Here is an 18,810-nt window from a genome sequence, read left to right as displayed (position 1 = left end):
CCATTGTGCAGCAACCAGAAGATGACAGGACTGTATTTGAATAAATGCAGATTGTTGTACATGAAAAAAAATCCCCTGAAAATAAGCCCTAGTCTGTTTTCTGGAGCAAAAATATAAAACCCTGGCTTATTTTCGGGCAAACACGGTAGATGGCCAGAAGTTATTTTGACAACTGAGATTTGTAGACCAGACAAGTAGTTTTTTACAAGCTTAAAAATATTATAATATTATATTTGTTGCTGAAGTGGAACAAGGTTCATCTTATCCCTTTCTCTATTTACAGTGGCATAGACAGGATACACAGAGAAAAATACCAAGTTTCCTGAAAGGCCTGAGATCAAGCCAGGAAACACTGGGGGAAGGGATAGCATCCTTCCCTCCTTTCATTTTAAGTCACAGTGTTAATGTTATTGGCATCTGTGGCTAAATGAGTCCTCAACTATTTCTGTGATCTTGTAGGTTTTCTGGACTCAAGACAATGCATTGACCTCTACCCTGAACATTTCCATTCCTTCTCTTTAAAAACATTGTCATTTAACAGTATAAATCTTCTCTTTATTTGCCTATACTGGAAAAAAAATGGAGATTGTGAGAAATTTAATTGAACTTGTTTGAAGATAATAAAACATACTTTCTTCCTTATAAAAGGCCCCTATTCCAAGCGACGTTGCTGTTCAGAGGAAAAAGATAGTAGGGTGGAAGAAGTTTGTGGTGAACGTGAGAACACTTGTCTTAATCTACTGAAAACACATGGCATTTTTGTTGTTGATTATGCTGTGCTGCTATTTTTGGAGCTGCCATCAAAATCATTTTAACTATATCCTACTAAGGTTTTTTAGGGTTTTGTTGTTATTGTTGTTCTTAGCTTTTATGGTGTTTGCGTGAGGATTAAATGTTGACAACCTCATTAGGGACAATCCAATACATTAAAAAATTTTTAAATATACTTTACATGCATAGAGTTTGGCTATGTAATTATATTGGTCTGAGCATGATGACACATGTTTCATTCATTCCTTTCTAGGAGCCATGCTTCATACCATAGCATTTAGAGATGGGCAAAAGCAACACATTTGGTGGTTCATCATGGTTCGTTTACCATCACAACAGGTGTTTTGTGGTTTGGCTCCCTGTCCTCTCGAGCAAGCATCCGCTCAGAAGCAGTGCATGAAGGAGGCAGGGCAGGGAAGCCAGGATGCTGCTTCTAAGTCGGTGCCCAACAGAGGCTGGGGAACAGAACTGCCGAACACCTGGTGATTCGTTCGAACCCATCTCTAGTAGCCTGCTGTGATGTACAGGAGGCTGCAACCTGTCAGGCACATCAGCAAATCACACACACACCACCTCATGTACACATATGGGAATACATCATGTGCAAACTTTTCAGGACCATTTATGCGGAATCTGAAATGCACTCAGTGACAAAGATGATGTGTTAAGATGCTACAAGCTATTATTCTGGCAAAGATTTAGACAATCATACACAGCCCATTGGGTAAGAATAATCCACTGAAGAAATATGTATCTTTCATTTTGTTATGAAATTAGAAAATCAGTAAATGCTTGTTGAAGGTTTTTTAGGCTGTTTGGCTATGTTCTGGAATATGGCCAAACAGTCCAAAAAACCTACAACAACCATCGGATCCCAGCTGTGAAAGTATTCAAGAATACAAATCAGCAATTGTTGTTATTAACTGAAATGTTAAGAGCACGACCCAATGATCAATGATTAACCTTCTACAGTTAAGTGACAACTATGCAAGACAATTAAAAACAAGAGAGTCTTACAGTATCTTAAAAACTAACAGGTTTAATTTGGAACAAGCTTCTGTGGAGTGCAGCCCACTTCATTAAATCCCTGGGCTGTAGCCACCTGAATGCAGAGAGGGAAAAGAAATGACCAGCCCAAGAAAGAACAAGTGGCATGAAGGCTGCTGGAGCAAGGGGATGCTTATGCAGTTTCCTCTTTAGTCCACACTTAGTGGGATACTAGCCTCACTTTTTAAGGTATTCCAAATGTTATTCTTAGTTTTACTGCAACAGGCTAACATGACTGTCTCTTCAGGTAATTAAGTCACAATGATTTTGCTTATTATGTGAACGGGGGAAAAGCCTTTCCATTCTCAATTTTTTGTGTTGAAAGTGTAACAAAATATCTCACCCTTTCCTCAGATGAGGACAATAAATGTTTCATTCCCTATCCTTGCTTGCGAAGAGGAGACAAGTAGGGACCTACATCCCTGGCATAAGCACCATCAAGCTTTATTTGGCCACACAAAAATGTATGGAGGATTGCAGCATGAGTCATCTTAGCTACAAACAATTACCGTATTTTTCAGTGTATAAGACACCCACCTTTTCTAACCTTTGCAAGAAAGTGGAGGGGGAAGGCAGGGATCAAAGTGCTTTGATTCCTGCTTTTGCCCTCTACTTTCTTGTGAAGAAAGTGCTTTCCCCCTCTACTTTCTTTGCAAAAAGTGGAGGGGGAAAGCAGGCTCTGATGATTACTGCTTCCCCCCTCCACTTTCTTCCAAAAGCACTTTGATCCCTCCCCCCTCCTTACTTCCGTGTATAAGATGACTCTCAATTTTTAATCTATTTAGACAAAAGTATTGTCTTATATGGTACATTTCAGATTATGGGTATAATAAGGCTCATGAATTATAGATGCATCTGAAATGTTTGCATTGAAAAACTGAGGTATTAGCCAATAAAATGATCTTAAAGTATGCCTCTAGCTGAACATAAAGTTTGCAGACAGTCTGGGATGAAAAAAGCTCAAAATTCCTTCAAAGCTAATTTTAGGCTACTGATCTGTCTGATGACTGATGTATATTTTATGACTACTGAGCTTCAAAGATACTCTCATGGCACAAGTGTGGATACCTAACTCTTATTTAAAATATTCTATATTGTTTACTGTTAACTATTAGAGTAGGTAAAACAGCAAAACGCTGACAACAGGAACACGTGATTTTTTTTCTTGGTTTGGGTAGGTTTTTTTACTTTTTTCTTTTTGTTCTTCTCCTTATCTCTTATTCCTTTCCACATATTCATTTTATTATTAAATACTTCTAGTCTGCTGTTCTGTCCAAATGAATATACAGAGCAGCTTAACAAAGAAATGTAAATGCGGTATGCAGAACCAACAGATCAATACAAGCTTCATTACAAGAAGGAGAATCCAATCAGTGTATCTTCCCTCCCAGAAATGAGTCTGAGCCTACCACTCCAGCAATCCTCAGTGGTAAAACTATGCATTTGTTGTAATTTCTCCCTTTGGAGATTCTGGAAGTGGCAGTTCTATCTAGACCCATCCTCAGAAGGAAGGCATAGTTGCAATTGCCTTCTCCTTTTCTAACCCACAATATAAATTCTTTCTTGGCCATTGGGTCTGAAGAAGGGAGAAACAGAGGTAGAGGAAGTGTACAGTTTGAACTCTTCCAAGTACTTGAGTTAGCCATTAGCAGAAGGCTAGAATTTGGGGATCATTCAAATAATGGGATATTCACACCTACCTAATATGTTAGTGCAGAATTCAATTTTTTGCAGAATATTTTGTGATTTAGTGGAATTAAATATCTGGCCATAGAGCCAGAGATTGGGAATTTGATTCCAGTGAAAGTGGTGGGACCACTAAGATTTCCATCAAGATTTCCTAATAGACTTTCTAAAGACTGCAGTAGGCAGATTTCTTGCGAATGGCGAGAAATCTGTCTTCACCCCCACAGATGAGGTTCTAATACAAGGATGGAGAAAATTTCACCCACCAGATTTTGTTGCTCTCTGACTTCCATTTTAGTCCTAGCCAGGACATGAGATGATAAGGGTTATTAGGAGCTCACGTCCAGCAACATCTTGACCCACTTGAGCTCCAAGTGTCATTATTCTGATATGCACAAATACATACTGACTGATCAGGCAGTGCTGTATATTTTGTGAACACTTGCTTCTCTATTCCTGATGAGACTGGAAGAATTTAAAGGATTTCTTTGGACATTTTCGTTTCCTTGGATTTGGGAAAAAGCTATCAACGTTATGCACTTTTTATGTTATGCTATGCACTTATTGTGCATTAATAAATAAAGATACCACAACCATTCAGGGCATCTCTTGTTCTGCAGTCCTCCCTCAGAAAAACTGGGATGCAAATATTTATTTTATTTTTGTTGATGTTTTCCTACTACTATGATATGATTCCAAGAATCTGTGTATATTTTTCACATTTCAGGATTTTTTAATTTAATTTTTTGGTAAACATTTCATGAAAGTGTTTTTGTTTTTTGTTTGTTTGATGCTTGTGGCTTTTTCTGTTGTTGTGTGAAAATGTTGTAGCAGGTCATTTAAACATATAAAATCCCCACTGGTTCAGACCACAAGTCCAACTGTTCTGACTAGAGATGGGCACGAAACAAACCACGAACCAAAAAAACCCAACAAACTGGGCTGGTTTGTGGTTCGTTTTACAACCAAGTTTGGATTCCATTTTGCTGAAGCAAAACAAAATGCTGAACTTTTTTTTCCTTTTGGTGTGTCATTTGCTTCGGCAAAAGGGGTGCTTGTCCGCCCTTTCCCACGTTCCCCATTGCCTCCACCTATCTGCTCCTGCCACTTCCTCAGGTGCCATCTTCCTCAGGTGCCCTGGCAAGAGCCTGCCGCCGCCTCTGAGCATATGCCTGCAGTGGTGGAGGTGGCAGGAACAGGTAGAGCCCCGTTGCCCAGCATGAACAGGAAAAACAAACAACAAAATGGTTCATTTTTCTGAGAGTTCATGGTGATTTGTAGTTCGTGTTAGCCACGAATCACAAACCATCACAAACCATTGGTTTTCCAGTTGATGCCTGTCTCTAGTTCTGGCATCATGTGTTTTACATGGTAAATAAGATTCCTTTCAGAAACCCAACAAACAGAGTACATTGACAATTCCTTTTCTTAATTTTGTCTTTCATAAACTGGAACTCAGGAGAGTATGTGTCTTCTGAATATGGCACTATTATTTAACTACTATGGCCAATGGAGCTACTATTTAGCTACTAGTCCAATAGCCACTGGGTTACTCAATCAGAGAATTACAATTAGGGTGGGGCATTTGGAAGATTGTCCTTTCATTCTAAAATTTAGAGGGTGCAAAATTTGCAGGTTGAAGGATGCCCCCCCCCCGGTATTTGTTGTGGGAAGGGCATGAATCTGTTTGCCCCAAGCATGTATATTGCAGCTAGTTGCTTCTCTTTGTGCAGAAGGAAACATACAACAGGTAGGCTTAGCATTGAATCTATAGGGCTGTAACAGGCTATGACCCAGATGCTCCTTGCCATTCCTCCATCCTTTCCCCATGAACAGCAGCCACATGTGGTCCAAGCTTAACTAATAAGACAGCAAAGCTCTCAGCACCAAAATGGTCAGTCACGGTTGTCGGAATTTGATGTACAAATCTTTTTAGTTGTTTTCAATGGAATCTGAAATAAGAATGGGTTAGTGGAAAAGGCGTTTTAACAATATGTCAGGTAGCTCTTTGCAGTCCATTTTGGATCTCCCAAGTTCTTGACTACTACATTGTCATTCTTAGATAATAAAGTCTGAAAAAGCATATACACATTTGAGGAAGAAATACATTACTGTATTTGTTTGCATTCTTAACAGTAAGCAAGCCGTTCTTCACCACCACCGCCAAAACAAGAGAAAAGAGAAAGAATCCACAACAAAATGTTGCATTTTGGAGTACACCTGCTTGGCATACCACTCATCTGTTGTGTCTTTCAGGACACATCATTCTGTGCCAACCCTTGTTTTCTGCATTTTCCCATCAACAGTCCAGTCAGTAGTCAGTGCTCATTGAGCAAAATTGGTGCTCACTGGGTTGGGTTTTTGGGGATTTGGTTTTTTTCTTCTCTCTTGGGTTATTTTATTTTTTGTACCTAGTTAAAACTTGGGGGCTGGTACCTCTCTCTTGCTCTTGGATAGTACTGTTTTTGTTACATACAGGTTCAGACTACGGACAATGACCATTATTTACAGGAAATATTATGTCTTAGCAAAGCATATGCAGGAAGATATGTGTCTACTGTTTTGTAAAAAAAGAGTCATTTCTGTCGATCTGAAATGCTATTTAGGCCTTTTCACTGACTTGGCACTCTATAAATGTATGTTCAAAAACAGAAAGACAGCCTTATCCATTCATAGGCTAAAAATATGTATGGTTGGAGCAAATTTAACAGTTTCTTTCTTTTGAGCATGGATATTTAAATACGTTTTGCTGCATGCTGAAATTTAATCGACAAGTCCAAACTAGGAAAGATCCTGGTTTGCCTTTCAAAACGACAGAGCAAAATATGCCCACGTTCTAGTTACCAAGTCCCCTTGTTGTAGGCAATAACTATTGAAGAAGCTGTGTTATTAAAACTGTAATAAAACTTTTAAAAGTGTGGATCATTGCATTGGTGTACATAGTTTGCTTCAACATCCAGGGAACTGCTTTAGAAAATCAGGTGAAACTTTGGACTACTTCCCACTGGCAACAATGAACAAGAAGTTGCATTTTTCAAGGGTATCACCAATCTTCAGTTGTAAAAAATACCTTCTATCTTCAGCTCACAAAAGGCTTGACTGGCTTGGAAATGACATACTGTACACAGTTGAATAGTTCAGGGAGATTTTATCAGTATTGTCATTTAAAAGTTCCCGTTTCCTAGAACAGCTCTTAGTAGTTTGTGTTTGGAAACACTAAACAGTTCATTAAGGCTCCCTGTTTTCATTTTCATCTTCCCAAGGCCTTTCTTAGTCATGAGATAGAGCACAAATTACTCAACATGTAAACTGCAGATGTTCCATGTATACATAGCACACATCTTAATTTGTCTCTGTTTTTAAAGAAATAAACAGACTATTCTGACCAGTTGCCTTTGTTATATATATCAGGGGGAAAAAACAAAATAAAAAGTAAAGAAGATAAAAATACTGTCGCACCTTAAGGGCTAAATGCTGTATTTTAATATGAGTTTTTGTGGACAAGTCCACTTCTTCAATCATACAGTGAGTAAGGAATTGCTGCCTGGATTCCTGGTCTGATAATTTCAATTCTTGACGGAAACCCAGTGGATCCTTTTTCCAAGAGATTTACAGTAATGAAACATTTGAATCTGAAACATCAATGTACATTTGTAAGTGGTTCTGACTGTTGTCCAAGAAGGACTATTTAAAAATGCCAGGATTAATATGTCTGTTTGCTGTTTCCCTCCTACACAGTTCCAGAACAACAGTTCATGACATCTGAAATATTTGGGGGGAGAGGAAGTAATTCAACTTTATTCGTGAAATTGCTTCACTCCTTAGCAATTTTCCAAAGAAACCACCTTCAATATATGCTTAGTTTTATTAACTGTATTACTTCCTGGGAGGTTTTAAGGGTAATGAGTAACAAATGTCTGTGTGCTGTGCTGTATGCGTTTTGCTGCCCATTACAATAGAATCATAGACGGATGAATTAGACGTATCTTGCAATGATCACATGACAGGAAGGCCAATGTGAATCAATTTTTTCTTCTACCATTGGGAGCTTTTGCTTTTTAAAACCTGAAATAATTTAAATAGTATTTTCCCTGTGTGATTGTCTTGTTCTACAAAAAGGATGGTGGGTGTGACTCTGAGTGGCATGATGGTGATTTTGTAAGCTGGGAGTGTGACATTTTGGGACAGTGGGAGCATCCACCCCTGCAATCTTTTTCCGTAGTCATCCTGAAGTGTTTTTTTTAGAAAAAATTAAACTACAGTGGGGTCTCGACTTACGAACTTGATCCGTATTGGAAGGCAGTTCTCAGGTCAAAAAGTTCGTAAGTCGAATCTTCATTTCCCATAGGAATGCATTGAATACCATTTAATCCGTATCTGCTCTTTTCGTCCATAGAAACTAATGGGAAGCTGCTATTCCGCCTTCTGCCACTAGAGGGGGATATATTTTTTCTTTTTTCCTTTTAACCTAAGATGACTTAGCTTTTAAAAAAAGGGAAAAAAAGAGTTCGTAACTCGAATCTAAGTTCGCAAGTCGAGTCCATACATTCCTATGAGAGCAGTTCTTAAGTTGAAATGTTTGTATGTCGAGCCGTTCGTAAGTCGAGACCCCACTGTACTTCATTTAGTGCTACATCACCTTACCACTGCATTGATACATTGTTTTAGTACTGCATCACCTCTGAATAGTCTGAAAAAAGAAAACAGATTCAGGGATTGACAGGTGGGTGGTGTTAAGGTAAAGAGGACTCTAGACTGTGTGTGTTTCAAATCACAATCTAGACACTGCCACTGAAGCAATCCAGGGTCTTTGTGTGATTAGCTAAACACAACTGTAAAAGAGACTGCAAATCAGGCTGTAGTAAAGCTAAATCACTTTGGTAGTTGCACCCAACTAAAAAAAAAGGCCAGTTTAGATTTTGTAACTGAGATCTCTCATATTGCCTCCCCCCGAGGCTGTCATACTTTGGGCATATAATTTGAATATAAGATTCATTGGGGAAAAAACTACAGTGCTGGGGAAAGTGGAAAGCAGCAGGAAAAGATCAAGTACGAGATGAGTTGATTCAATAAATGAAGCGATGAGCTTTAGTTTTCAAGAGCCAAACAGGGATGTTAATAACAGAATATTTAGATCACCCTAATTGTTAGAGTCTCTGATGGTGCATAAGAACAACAACAATGTTGCCCTTTAGGGTGTCATTGCACCCAGGATACCTCCAATATTATCTGCCAAGAGCCTCTGTCCCTCTCACTTTTTCTGCCTGAATAAATACTCAAGAGTAGCGTACAAAAGAAAGATAGCTTGACCCAATATCTGGCAGCTTTCTGCGTTTGGTATGTCATTGTACCCCTATATTTTTGCATGCTCATCTGTTCCATCTTAAGGCCTGGAAGCTTTTAAAGGGCTAAAGCTGTGTTGCTGAATTTGAACTCAGTGCCATCTGCTATACTTGTGCAGTACAGTTGTGGAATTGTGGGATATACTCAGCCATGGTGTCACAGAAAGCATGTTCTGTTTAGAAATGGCATGAAGAAACAAGATAATATATCAAACTCTTTTCCTAATTGATTTTTATGATAGTATTATTTCCTCTTAATAGATATCCTTCAAAACTGCTGTGAAGCATACAATGTTGGGCTCCAAGGAACAAAAGTGTATTCTGGCCCCTCGAGTGAACAATTTGGATATACAGTTCAACAGCTTTTGAATCAAGAAGGCAAATGGTAAGCATTTTTGTACTTCCTTTTACAGTACAGTACAGGGGAAAACACTATGTGCAATATCATCATCATAGTTCTAGTTATACATTATGCAAAGAGAGCCTATGTTTCAAATGACTATCTTGCCCTTATTTGAAAAAGCATACTTTAAAGCAGGGGTCCCAAATCCCCACTCCACAGCCCAGTGCCGGTCCGTGGCCTGGGCCGGACCGGACCGTGGAGACAGATCTCCCTTCCACACGCACTCCCCCCTCACATAGCCCCTTCACACATGCACACAAGTGTGTGCACGCCCCACTTGAGCTTGCTCTGCCCTTTGCGCGAATGTGCCCATGTGAGCACACGTGTGCAAGTGTGCACGTGCACATGCAAGCTCTCCCTGCCCCTTCAGGCATGTGTGCTAGTGCTCATGTGAGCACACCCTGCCACTTCACGCATGCGCACAAGTGCAGGGGGGTGCTCCGCCTTCCTCAGCCAGTCCGCTGTGTCAAAAAGGTTGGGAACCACTGCTTTAAAGCATCCTATAAGAAATAAAACTAAAGTATTAGAGTTGAATAGTGTGGTATAATGTTTGCAGTGTTGGAGTTGGAATATAGAGAATAGTTACTGCACATCATTAAGGCAATCACTTATTTTCAGTCAAGCTTTCATCACAGGAATTTTTGATTTGTGAATAAAATAGAGAAGGAAGTGAGAAAGTTACACCACCTTAAGCTCTTTACAAGGAATGCAGGGTGTTTATGTAATTACTCAAATTAAGAATACTGTAAGGAAAAAAACAGAATTTGCAGTGTGCATTTAAATTTAAGCTTTCACTGATGCTTTTTTACTTGCTCCCAGGAAGAGTGCAGGCTTAATGCTAGGTATATTTTAAGGTAGATTTCAAAAACCAAGACCTATCTAAAGGATCATGTGTGCTTCTTTTCCCCAGTGAATGTCACTTCCAGTCTTGTTACACTAACTGGCAACTCTTAGTCTAACAAGATTGGGAGGCGAAATCCAGAGAGAAAAAAAAGGAACAAACAAAATGTGGCACCTTAAAGACTAACTACAGTATCAGCCTTTAGTCTGTTACAAAGAAACACTGGAAATTGGCAGTTACAAATTCCGAGCCACATACAGTGGTGCCTCGCTTTACGATTGCCCTGCATTATGACAAAACCGCATTATGATGATTTTTTGCGATTGGTCTGAATGGGGTTTTTTCGCTTTGTGATGATCGGTTCCCTGCTTCGGGAACTGATTCTTTGCAAAATGACTATTTTCCTCCAGCTGATCAGCAGTTTCAAAATGGCTGCCAGGTAAATAAAATGGCTCCCTGCTGTTTTCTGGGACAGATTCCTCACTGCACAGGCACCGAAAATTGCCGCCCTATGGAGGATCTTCACTGGACTCTGAGTTTCCAGCCCATTGGAAAGCATTAACCGGTTTTTAATGCGCTTCAATGGGCTTTTTATTTTCACATTACGAGGTTTTCGTTCTACAGCGATTTCGCTAGAACGAATTAATGTCATAATGCAAGGCACCACTGTAATAGGCAAAAGAATGGTTGTTTTATTTGATAAGTAGGCTGTTCCTGGTTATTTTCACTTTGAGTCTCTGTGTGACCATCCATCAGCATAACTCATAACTACAGAATGACTTTAGACACTTAATTATATCATTTATATAAATAATGTTAAACTGGAATGACAATACTCTGAATCTGTTTGGGAAATTTCTCCCTTGTGGCAGTAGGCAAGCTAGTCTTTAAATAAATACTGAAATGGGTTTACCTTTTAGGAAATATGCATACAACACAGTGAACATTTAGGGCTCTATCCAGTTTATAGAACCAACTAATATAGTTTTTTTTAGTGAATTGGATTTGTTAAGTCAACACATACGCAAGTCTCATTGATTCAGGGAGTCTACTCTAATAGGGACTATCAGTTGGATTTAGCCCTTCATTTGCATATCTGAACAGCTCCTGAAGTGCCTAAATAACTTACAGTTTGGGGGGGAAATTCAGCATGATCATCTGCTGGAAGAGATGACACTACTAGTGCAATGCTTCCCAGCCTTGAGCAATCCAGGTGTTCTTGGACTGCAATTCCCAGAAACCTTCCCCACCAACTCTGCTGGCCAGGTTTTCTAGGAATTGCAGTCTAAGAACACCTGGGTTACTCAAGGTTGGGAAACTCTGCACTAGGGGAACAGAGTAACATTCTCACTTGAAGCACGTACCCACCACCAAGACCCTCCAAATCTGTTTCAGGGGGTTGAAAGATCCTTTGAAGCAGACTGGAGGACGTATGGGAAATGCATGAGATGAACTCGATTCACATGAAGCTGGAAATCGCCTTCTTTTAAATATATAGCCCTGAATTCGTTTCTTAGCTGACTTTTAAAACTATAGTATTCCCAAGTCACCTTGCAGTATAAAACTGGTAATCAGTTAGGACCCCATCCACATGAGTATTGATTGCACACATCTTAGAAAGGAGAGTATTTGACAACGCTCAAATGCAGCGGCTGCAGTTATCTGGTCCTCTGCATCTGCCAACGACCACTATGGATGTCTTTTGGGAAAGAAAAGGGATGTACAGTATTTTATCCCACTTTTTTAAAATCAACATGTGTTGGAACTTGGTGTGGAGCTGATGTGGAAGTGGAAAGGAAGGAAGACCTTACCTACTGAACTTACACATATGATCTTCTGAAATTGTTTGGTGCTCTCCAGGAGCCAGCAGTAATTTACAATATGATCCTGAGTGGTGTATGCCCCTAGCATGGGTGAATTTGCATTTCCTGGATTGTTGGCATTAATAACAAGGGTTATTTAATGTCAGGTTGGCCTCAATTATAACCTGAATTTTTTTCCTACTATCCATCTTGGTGGCTGGATAGCACAAATAAAAATATAAACTATGTTTTAGTTCTTGTTAGGAGAAAGAGGTACAAGTGCTGCAGTGAAAAATGATTCTAGCTGACTGCCACGATTCCCACGTGGTCCCTGTTTGTTTCACCAAACTAAGAGCTCACACTACGTGCCCCTCAGCTGCCACCAGTTGATTATATCAACATTACCTATTATTAATGATATATGTCGAGGCCATATGTCATTTTAAAAGAACCAAATAGAAATTGTTTATTGTTACATATGTTGATAGAATAAGCAATGTTGTTAACTCTTAAACAAACATTCTCTTTTATCCCTCTCAACCACCACTCTCCCACCCAAACTCCAAAACGTTCTCTAACTCCCTATCTAAACTCACCCTCCTCCTGCAGAGTCTCTTATATCTCGTGACTCCACCCCTCCAGCACTCCCATTGATCTATGCATATAGCATATGAATATTCATGACCTGGGCAGACACCACACTGACAAACTTTATGTAACAATTGGACACAAACGGCTTTCTGCATGAAATTAAATTGTAGTAAAGTCACTTGGACTTTACCACCTGATAATTGCATTGGCCAGAGAGAATGTGATATTTTGAGCATGCAGCAAAAGATAAATTTGAAATCCATTTCTGTCTTTATAATATAATGGCCCCTGGATAGATTTGAAATATTTTGTAAATCTGGTATTCTCTAAATGTTTACAGTAGCCGTTAGGCATCCTGGATTAGGATGATGGGAATTGTCATCCAAGATATCTAGAGGCTAAGTTGGTGAAGGCTGTTTCACAAAGCCAGAGAAACAATTTTAGGTATTGTAGTAATGTGAAGTCTTAGGTTCAGTGTTACACATGAAATACTACTCTTGCCTAATTTCCAGGTTGCTTGTTGGTTCACCCTGGAGTGGATATCCAATAAATAGAGCGGGCGATATCTATAAGTGTGCCATTCATCAGCAAGGAACCAAATGTTCAAAGATGAACTTGCAGGGTAAGTAGCAGCACTTTATAGAAGTATTACTTCCTCTTTCTCTCAAATTGTCTCAGATTCTCTCATGATTATCTGCTTTGGTCCCTGCTGCTGATTTTATCATCACAGTAACCCTGCCAGTGATGTTAGGCTAACTTTGACCCAAGATCCTACTCATAGCTAAACAGAGATTTCAGCCTCAATTGCCCCAACTCAAATTTGACACTGTTAGCTGTTACATCACACTGCCTTTCTGCAACAGTTCGATTTTGTAAATGGTGCAGCTGATTGTTTATTAATTAAGATGGAATGAAGAGTAGCAAGAAAACAATTATGGGAATAGTTTACTGTTTGACAGTGTTTTGCTGGGACATTTTAACCTGCTTTCTAAATGCCTTGGTGCCCAGAATCCAAAAAGCCCTGCACTTTTATGAATGCTCCTCTTCAGGAAAAAGAAATATATATAAGTAGTTGAAATCCATCACTTCTAATTTAGGAATATATAGGTCTGTTACATCAAACATTCCAGAAATAATTACAGATTATTTTTTTAATTGCAGGATGTAATTCCTGATTTATCTGACACCTGATGCCCGTGCCAGAAACTGTTTTCTGATATGATTTTGGTTGCATCCAGTGTGGACCCAAGACATTTTTCTGCTGGAACTGGAGTTTAAACAGCACCCTAACTAGCTAATGCAGAAATAACTAGCCCAAAATCTTGCTGTCTCATTCAAATATTGATCCCTGTCTTTACATTTTAATTCAGGATTGTGCAGTTTGCACTTCCCAGCATCAAAGCGCAGAATGTAACACAATTTGTGTTTCAAAATCCTTATATTTCCAAGGTTTGATGTGATTTTGCACTGTTTTGTTTGAAAAATGAGTACATTTGCAAACACACATGAAATTTTTACACAGGTGTGTGTGTGTGTGTGTGTGTGTGTGTGTGTGTGTGTGTGTGTGAGAGAGAGAGAGAGAGAGAGAGAGAGAGAGAGAGAGAATGTGTTTTTCCATGCAAAATAAGGAAGGGTTTGCCATCTTGTGTAGTCTAAAGTCAGATTGAGCTTGACAAATTGAAAGAAGAACATTTGGCCATTACTCATCTGTCTTAGGAGCTTGATGCTGGTAATGACTTGTTCTTCTAAATGAAATGTAATTACAAAGAACAAACCATTTGCTTTCTGACATCTGAAATGGTAAACAAAAGTGCAAATTTGTAGAGCTAAATCTAGTGTTAATCTCAACCAGAGTAGCTTCACTGAAATGAAGTTGATTATCAGAACTAATGTGCATTCCATTGAATTCATTCATTTACATTTACTGGGATTTACGTTGGATCCAGTTCTTGGATTATTCCCTAGATTCAGTTCCTGATATGTGTCTTCAGGAAAAGTAACTATGCAAATACAAGACACTTATCACACAGATTTTAGGTACATATTGGAAAGGCCTACTGGCTTTTTCTTAGATAATAAATGGTTTCAGGTGAGAGGCAGCCTCATACATTTGTAAGGCCTGAGGTACTTGGTATTTATGAGTTAAAACAGCATCTTGAATTTTTCCTTTAATATATGTTGCATTATGTCTTTTCAGCTTTTGCAAGCATCCCAAATGTTACTGAGATAAAGAAGGATATGAATTTAGGATTAACTCTAATAAGAAACTCAAGAACTAGAGGATTTTTGGTAAGTGCTGAAGATGTGGCTATTATAAACCTAAGTTCTGTCCCAACGTGTAACTACATGGTAGGCTTTTCTATCTTTATCTGTGTAAATAGAGAATTATACTTTTTAAATGCAATAAATTGTTTATTCATATGATATAAGGGATAAGCAAATTCTGGTGCCATGTTTACGTTTAAAGACAATTCAATCCAAGAGGCAACTGAAAAATGAGACCCTATACAGTATATAACTAGATCCGTTGTATAACCTGAAAGCCAAATGTGATAACGTTAATACAAAATAGTCAAGTACGGTAACTCTAGTTAGAATTATATAGGCAACTAACAGACAAAAGTTCAAAAGTTCTTAATGTAATGATATGTTTAAGTACAGATAATATGTGATAATGTATGGCATGATAGATTCCCTGTTATCCTGATTTATTTCTCCTTACCCTTGAAATTAAAAAAAAAACTTGGGGATAGAGATCCATATACATACGTACATGTATATACCCAATAGTTATATCCTTGGTTTGGTAAATGTCCCTCAGAAGGGCTGGCATTTCTCCCATTTTCAACCACATATTGAGATTTAAACATCTGCTATTTCCAGTTTCTGCCTGTTACGCACTTAAGTCTGGATCCAATCCTGTCCCAAGTGTATATAACACCACTTCTGTTGTGCTCTTAATGCTAAGCAGGCCCAGGGACTTGAGGAAAAAGAAATCAGATTCCATTTCATGGGAAAAATAAGGGCACAGCTTTGGTAGCGTTCTTGGCATGGTACTGGACATGGATCTGGAGCACTGGGAGGCCCAAGCCCCAACCTGGTGCAACCAACACCACCCAGCCACTAGCTGGGCCAACTCAGGAATGTCATTCTGGTGGAGACCATATGGCCACACAGCCACTCCCTGTAATCTGAGGGTGAGGGCAGCCCTCTGGCTTCCAAACTGAGCCTGACCATGACTTGGCTTTGAGTCATGGCTTAAGGGGATTCCAAAAACATGGGGGGGGCATACTTTCCACCCTCCACACCTAGATCCAACTGAATGCCTCACAGCTGCCCTCCAAAGTTGTGAAATGAATTAAGACTACTAACAAATTAATAACTGATAAATAAAAAGTAAATCAATATAATCAACCAAAACTAAGGCCATTAACGGCAAACAGGGAGGGAAGGTGGGAGGACCTGCAAGGAGGAGAAAACTAGGAGCCTGACTAGACTTTGATTATCTGGATGGAGTTAGACCAGAGTGAAGTCTGTCCAATTGCAAGCCCCTTCTGTGTCTCTACATCTGCACTGTCCCACCAGCCAATAGGAAGTCCAGAGAGAGCCACTGGAGGTGTGTGCCTCTCACTGTCCTTTGGGCTGCACTGGGATGGCAACGAAGAGGCCACCATAGTGTCGATGACTAGCCTGAATCTGTCATACTGGGCGCACCATGTGCAGCCAGGTAAACATTTAAGATGTTTACTTCTGGTCAAGCTCTCTTCTTCCTCCCCCTACCCCGCCCCATCTGAAGTTTTAATTTGTTTCCAGTAAGTTTATAATTAAGGCAAAAACTTGTAGAGCAAATGGATATTATATTTTAAAACTAGAGTTACAGTTGAAACTATTTGTTTATTTTCAGACTACAGTTCTTCTCACCTGCACATTACAATGGCATGCCAATAGCCAGTTATCGCTATACATAACTATGGGCATTAAAAGTTCTCTTCTGTAGTTCTTCAGAAGCATTCTCTGTGTTTGTTAAAGTGTCACTTCTGCATTCTGACAAACCTTTTAGAGCATGCTATTTGCATAGCCTTAAAAAAACACATTCTGTGTATTGTATATGTAGCAAAAATCAGTCCCCAGTGGTCTCACTGCATTATCCACAATGTTTCTTGCAGTGTAGAGACCCATGTAAATATGCATTATAGCATTTATGGGAATTGCAAAAAGCAGGTTCACTGAATAGTCATGCATATTGCAATATTAGTGCAGTGCACCTCACGCAAAACTCCATCTCCTGAGTGACTGAATAGTTTTCAAGCTTGCACAAAGAGGCATTACTGGATGCCTCCTTGTGCAGGCCTGGAAATGAGCCAGCTGTTCATGCCACAGACTGTGCCTTTAATGGACAAATAGGATTTTCACCTGGATATTTAGAATTTGCAATTTGGATACTATATAAAGAGAAATTGCTGATATGTCGAGTCAGGAAAGCATGTTTTCAAGGTATTTAGCAACTGTGTGAGACATCTGTCAGCAAAGCTTTATGTGACAGTCCCTCATCCAGCCAGTCACAGTCCGCTGCCAGTTCCATGTTGCTTAGTCAGCAGCAACCATCCAAGCGACAAAGAGCTCTGCAAAGCATTGCAGTCACATATCTGGAATAAGTGACCCTTAGATGTAAGTCACCTGCATCCCCTCTCCATGTTGTTGCTGCCTCTAGACAGTTCCTTTAGGACTCTAATCCCTGGAACTCCCCTACAAACTTTGCTGAAGCAAAAATGAGGAGAAAGGATATATAGCAATATTATAAAGTAGTTTGAGTATAAGGACCCTTCTTTCTTGGAATGTGCCACCATATTTTTTTTTCACTCTGTTTTTCTCAAGGAGTCTCAGAAGGCGCAATGCTGTTGTTGTTGTTGTTGTTGTTGTTGTTGTTGTTGCTTTTTAAGTTGGGAGAGAGTCTGTCCTACCCTTGTTGCTCAAGGGGGATTCTTCCTCTTCTAACACTAGCTTCCACTTGAGTTCACAGTCAGTTATGTTCCGTGGTCAGAGATATGCTACCGAGGAAAGCCTCTAATGATTGGCAAGTAAAATGACTGGACATATGAGACTTCAGCCCACATTCCAATGGGTGCGTAAGAGAGTACTTCTGACTCGGCAGCCAAAATTCTCCAAATCTAAATTAGCTGCACTTTTCCCACTGCAAGTGAAGTAACCAAGTAATGTCCACCAGTGTACAATTGGTCCCAGGGATCCCTGGCTAATTATGATGACTGGATCAGGAGAGTGTGTTGAATCCAGGAATTTGAAGTGATGTGTAATTGAGTTAAGGTATACTGTAGCATATGGATTTCCTCAGAGCTACTCCAGATATTGGTTCACATGATGCAGAACCATGACACTGGCATTGGACAGAGCATGATATAGTAAAATTTATTGATCAGATGCAAGAAAAAGATTAAATGTCTTGTCTTAATATTAGTGGACTTGCTTTAAATAATAATATTCCCCTTTTTGTTTTTATTTCAAAGACATGTGGTCCTTTATGGGCACAGCAGTGTGGAAGCCAGTACTACACAACAGGAATCTGTTTGGAACTCAGTCCAAGCTTCCAGGTCATAAGGCGTTTTTCACCGGCTGTGCAAAGTAAGACTGTAAATGTGAACAACATTCAGTAAGAAATACATTAGCTTTGAAAGTGGGAGTGAACCCATACATTCGAAAGAACTGGCTAAGATAAGAAATTCTAAGGAATGTCATCAAATGGAAAGATCTGTGCCTGATTTCTTTTCTTTTTTTACATTTGGACACAAAGCATGAATGAAAAAGACAGCAAACAAACATTTTTTCCCATCCTTTCCTTTTACAGAATGTTCTTCAGCGATAGATGTTGTGGTCGTATGTGATGAATCAAACAGTATTTATCCTTGGGATGCTGTGAAAGCATTTTTGGAAAAATTTGCCCAAAGTTTAGATATAGGCCCCACAAAAACTCAGGTGAGTGGGTTCAACATTACAAAAAGAAAGAAAGAAATGCAGTAGCCATTTAATGTTTCTGTTGGTTTTAAAGGAAAGCAAGGTATCTTTTACTAGAAATATATATATTTTAAATTTTTTGAGGCTGAGAAACAGAAGAAAATCAACACTAAGAAAGACACAGGATTGAATGTCTTTAGTCATTCATTCTACTTCCAAATGAAGTCAAAGAATGGGACCATAATAATAGCTATAGCTTTTTCCTTTCCATAGAACTATCAAGTTTTGTCCAAACAATGCATGCTGGTTGTTTAATAATGTAATCTTAGTAGAAGAAATACTTCAGTGCTCATTGCAGCC

At 39.2% G+C, this 18,810-nt stretch overlaps 1 protein-coding gene across 1 annotated transcript in view; it reads left to right on the top strand.

Annotated features, from left to right (window-relative positions):
* The window catches only part of ITGA2 (integrin subunit alpha 2), a 64,449-nt gene that overhangs the window by 8,714 nt on the left and 36,925 nt on the right, over positions 1–18,810 (top strand). Inside the window, exons 2-6 of the mRNA XM_072992771.2 lie at positions 9,108–9,231; positions 12,996–13,105; positions 14,681–14,772; positions 18,006–18,120; positions 18,344–18,471. Of these exons, the coding sequence (XP_072848872.2) occupies positions 9,108–9,231; positions 12,996–13,105; positions 14,681–14,772; positions 18,006–18,120; positions 18,344–18,471 (569 nt within the window). The remainder of the gene's footprint in view (positions 1–9,107; positions 9,232–12,995; positions 13,106–14,680; positions 14,773–18,005; positions 18,121–18,343; positions 18,472–18,810) is intronic.

Source organism: Pogona vitticeps, chromosome 2, assembly GCF_051106095.1.
Source record: "Pogona vitticeps strain Pit_001003342236 chromosome 2, PviZW2.1, whole genome shotgun sequence".
Lineage (NCBI taxonomy): Eukaryota > Metazoa > Chordata > Lepidosauria > Squamata > Agamidae > Pogona > Pogona vitticeps.
Note: the sequence above shows the minus strand (reverse complement) of the source record. Positions and strands in the feature narration are given on the sequence as shown.